This window comes from Chelonoidis abingdonii, chromosome 2 (genome assembly GCF_003597395.2).
Source record: "Chelonoidis abingdonii isolate Lonesome George chromosome 2, CheloAbing_2.0, whole genome shotgun sequence".
Classification (NCBI taxonomy): Eukaryota; Metazoa; Chordata; order Testudines; family Testudinidae; genus Chelonoidis; species Chelonoidis abingdonii.
Window position 1 is genome coordinate 300485530 of NC_133770.1, and position 4183 is coordinate 300489712.

At 46.6% G+C, this 4183-nt stretch overlaps 1 protein-coding gene across 1 annotated transcript in view; it reads right to left on the reverse strand.

Annotated features, from left to right (window-relative positions):
* The window catches only part of LOC116825734 (flap endonuclease 1-like), a 41342-nt gene that overhangs the window by 31695 nt on the left and 5464 nt on the right, over positions 1–4183 (reverse strand). Inside the window, exon 7 of the mRNA XM_032781978.2 lies at positions 1317–1377. Coding sequence (XP_032637869.1) covers positions 1317–1377 — 61 coding nt within the window. The remainder of the gene's footprint in view (positions 1–1316; positions 1378–4183) is intronic.

The window sequence follows — 4183 nt, forward strand, 5'->3', positions numbered from 1 at the left end:
TGCTGTATTCTGATAGTTCAGAAATCAAAAGAACATTCTAGCAATTAAATGAATTGTAAACACAGGATATCTCAGTATTCATCTCTCTTTGAAATCTACTGTGAACAGTGGAGGAACAAGCAAATGGCCTTATGTTAATTCATATAGCTAAATACCAGTGATGGACCTCCTTCAAAGTCATCCTAATTACCTTTTCTTCCCTAAGGAACTCCAACTTGTCAAGACATTAAATTGTGTAAAGGATCCTTGGGTCCTGATTCTTTCATCTCAGATCTGCTTAGGCTTCATCAGGGGATGTTTGAGTCGCAAGACTGTGGTCCCAGTTATGCTGGTAAGCCCTGAATATGATATTTGGACATTGGACTATAAACTGTGAACTATTTCTGAAATAACTCTTTGTAACTACGAAGCGCACCATCTCTGCTATGAATTTGAACCAAATGAATTGAAGTCATATCTGTATGTATGTTTATATTTAACTATACTCTCTCTCTTTTGTTTTTTAATAAATTTTAGTTTAGTTAATAAGAATTGGCTGTAGCATGTATTTGGGTAAGTTCTGAAACATTCATTAACCTGGGTATGTGGCTGATCCTTTGGGATTGGAAGAACCTTTTCTTTTATATGATAAGATTTTCAGGAATCATCATCATATCTGACAGGTGTGTCTGGACGGAGGCCTGAGGCTGGGCACTTTAAGGGAACTGCGTGGTTTAAACTTCTAAGTAACCAGTGAGGTACTATAGAAGCTCTTCTGTGCTGGCTTGATAAATCTAAGTAGTGGAATAACCACCAGCATTTGGGATTTGTCTGCCCTGTTTTGTTTGCAGTTCATCCTGATTGAGTGACCTCAGCTGGCTCCCACAGGCAGCACCATCACAGGCTGTTGTAGGGGCTGAGGAGCTCACACCTGGTAACTGGTTGGTGAAATCGAACACAGAACTCACAGCCGATGTGGGGCTGGTGCCGGGTTCCTGGCACTCACGCCCTGGAGTCACGGCAGGCAGCGTTACACTCCTCACCAGCACGGTCCCTCCCTGTCCCAGCACAGCCCCACCTGGTCAACATGCAACATACCGACTGGCAGCCCAAGGGAACGGTGAAACACTCCCGCTGGCCAGCGTCGTCTCCCTGTTCCCTTGAGCTGCCCGTCGGGCTGTCTGCTCCACCCGTTGTCTCCTGTGCTTGGATCCCAGCTCTGGGCAAGGCCTGTCTCTGTTCTGTGTCTGGGCAGCAGTGAGAGCAGGGGATTGTGCTGTCCACGGGGGCCCCATGGCGCCACCACAACACCACAAAATCCATCAATCCATCCCCACCTGCTCCTGAGTCATGCCCAGCTTCTGCAGGATGTCAGGCAGGGAAAACTCTTCTACTTCACTGCAAGAGAGAGAGGGCACCATGAGGCTTGGGCACCCTCCCCCCGCCAAGCCCCCATTCTTGCCCAGCTTACTCTGTGGCACCCCCGAGCTGCGCCGCCATCCCCTGAGGTGGGAGCGAGCTCAGCATATGCAGTGCAGCACAAACCCGGGGCAGATCTTAGATTTAAATACGGCCAGTAAGAGAATCCACCACAGCCTTGGGATGTTGCTCTAGGGGTTCATGGTTTTAAGCCCCACGGTTAAAAACCTGCCCCTTATTCCCAGTCTGAATTTGTCTAGTTTCAGCCTCCAGCCATTGGCTCATGTTAGACTTCAGTCTGCTAGGCTGACAAATCCGCTGTCAAATCTCTGTTCCCAAGGACGTACTGATCAAGTCACCCCTTCACCTGCTCTTTGTTAAAGTAGTAGATAGAGCTCCTGGGGTCTCTCACTATAAAATATCAGAGGGGTAGCCATGTTAGTCTGGATCTGTTAAAGCAGCAGAGAATCTGTGGCACCTTATAGACTAACAGACGTTTTGGAGCATGAGCTTTCGTGGGTGAATCGGATATACAAAAACCTGTAGGAGGTACTTCAACCTCCCTGGCCACATATAGCAGACCTTAAGGTGGCCATCCTGCAGCAAAAAACTTCAGGACCAGACTTCAAAGAGAAACTGCTGGCTTCAGTTCATCTCAAATTTGCACCATCAGCTCAGGATTGAACAAAGACTGTGAATGCTTGCCACTACAGAACCAGTTTCTCCTTCCTTGGTTTCACACCTCTCTACTGCTAGACAGGCCTCATCTCCCTGATTGAACTAACTCGTTATCTCTAGCATGCTTGCTAGCAATATATATACCTGCCCCTGGAATTTCCACTAGTGCATCTGACGAAGTGAGTATCCACCCACGAAGCTCATGCCCAAAACGCCTGTTAGTCTATAAAGGTGCTACAGGTGTCTTGCGGCTTTAAACAGATCCAGACTAACACGGTACCCTCTGTACTTGACACCATGCAAGCACTGCATTTGCCATATGGAGTGGAATCCAATCGACCTCATAAGAAACTTGCACAATATAGAGAGATCATTACTTTCCAATGCAACGGACTATGGAATCATACCAAACGGACTAAGGTAAAAAATCACTGCTATTCTATATCACAGACCACAGTGAGGATTATGCATATATCTTCAAGACTGAGGAACCACTGATCAGCTCTATACAGCAACAGGAAACATCAAAAGAGCTCTCCACCTGGAGACTCATTAATAACCAAAACTTCCATAAAACGGACTTCACTAAATAAGAAAGGGATCTTCATTACTCACTTCACTCTCTTACAAGGAAAGGACTGTAAGCTGTTTAAACTCCTACTGCCAATGTGCCACAACTTGTGTCACCTAACCCACCCAGCATATCGTCAATCCTCAACTACACACACAGCCAGAAGAAAATCTGTCCTTCTTGGGATCTCTTGTGCCCTGATCACCCCACCAACATATACAGTTCTGTGGCTCGGAGAGCCTACTTTTGCCGTCTACAACTCAAAGATACTTCCAGGACAACACTGACAGGGCACTGATACACGGTAACCTCCTACCAGCAGCACAAGAAGAAGAACTCCACAGGACTCCTCCTGAGGGTCGAATGACAGTCTGGACATATACATCTAAATGCTTCCGCCGACGTGCACAGCCAGAAATTGTGGAAAACAATTATCGCTGTGCCTCCTACCTAAGTCGTGCAGAACGCATGCCATCCACAGCCTCAGAAACCACCCTGACATAATCAAAGAGGCGATAAGGAGGAGCTGTTGTCATATAAAAGGTCTGACTACCAAAAGAGCGCCGCAGACAACTCTACATACCATTTATACAGGCCACTCCCTGCAGATTCCACTGGGGAATACACTAAGGAATTGCACCATCTACTCAGGACACTCCCTACACTAACACCGGAACAAATCACATACCTCAGAACCCCAACGGTTATTTCTACTACTACCCAAGGATCCAAACCTGGAAAATCCTGGACGCCCCATCATCTCGGGCATTGGCGCATCACTGAAGGACTGTCTGATGTGGACTCTCTACTCCACCTGTATGAATGGGTTCTGTCTGCATCATGTATCACTCGCATACCGGGTTTGCGCCTGGCTCTTCCTTTGCCATTCAGTGTTGAACGCATCTACAACAATATGCATTACCTCACCTTTTGGGGGCGAGCCAGACTTTTGCCACTGCTCCCCTATTTGGTGTAAACATGTATTGTGCCATCAGAGGCGAACACACACAGGGTTTGGGCCCGTCCCCTATGACACTTCTGTGATGTCATAGTGAGTACTTTAGGGGTTGCCTGCCATGTGCAGAGAGAGAGGAGAAAACGTGTCCCGTTAATCCCGTGTATGCCGTAACCGAGCCTGATCACCTCGAAGCCTCTCTCAGTCACTCCTTGTTTCAAATAGAGCTTCTACGTTTGCGTCAGTATGTGTTGGATTTGTATTTGTAGTATCAGTTATTACTAATGCTGCATTTTGTTTGTAAATATTGTAGTAGCTATTTTAGGCATTGTGTGTTTTACGTTTTGTTAACTCTATAGAGCTAATCATAGCGCTCTCTTACCCCTTGTAACTATCTCCATAAATTTATAAATTGATTATTTAGTTGTGTGTGTGTCTGCAGTTGCTCGTGGACCCATACTCCCTTGCATCTCTTACCTGTATGTCTGTTGCCCACGTGCAGCCTGGTAAGTAACAGGCCTGCATTTTTTTGCCCTGCGAATACGTGGCATCTAAGACCCTATGCCACAGCACTCCGCTAT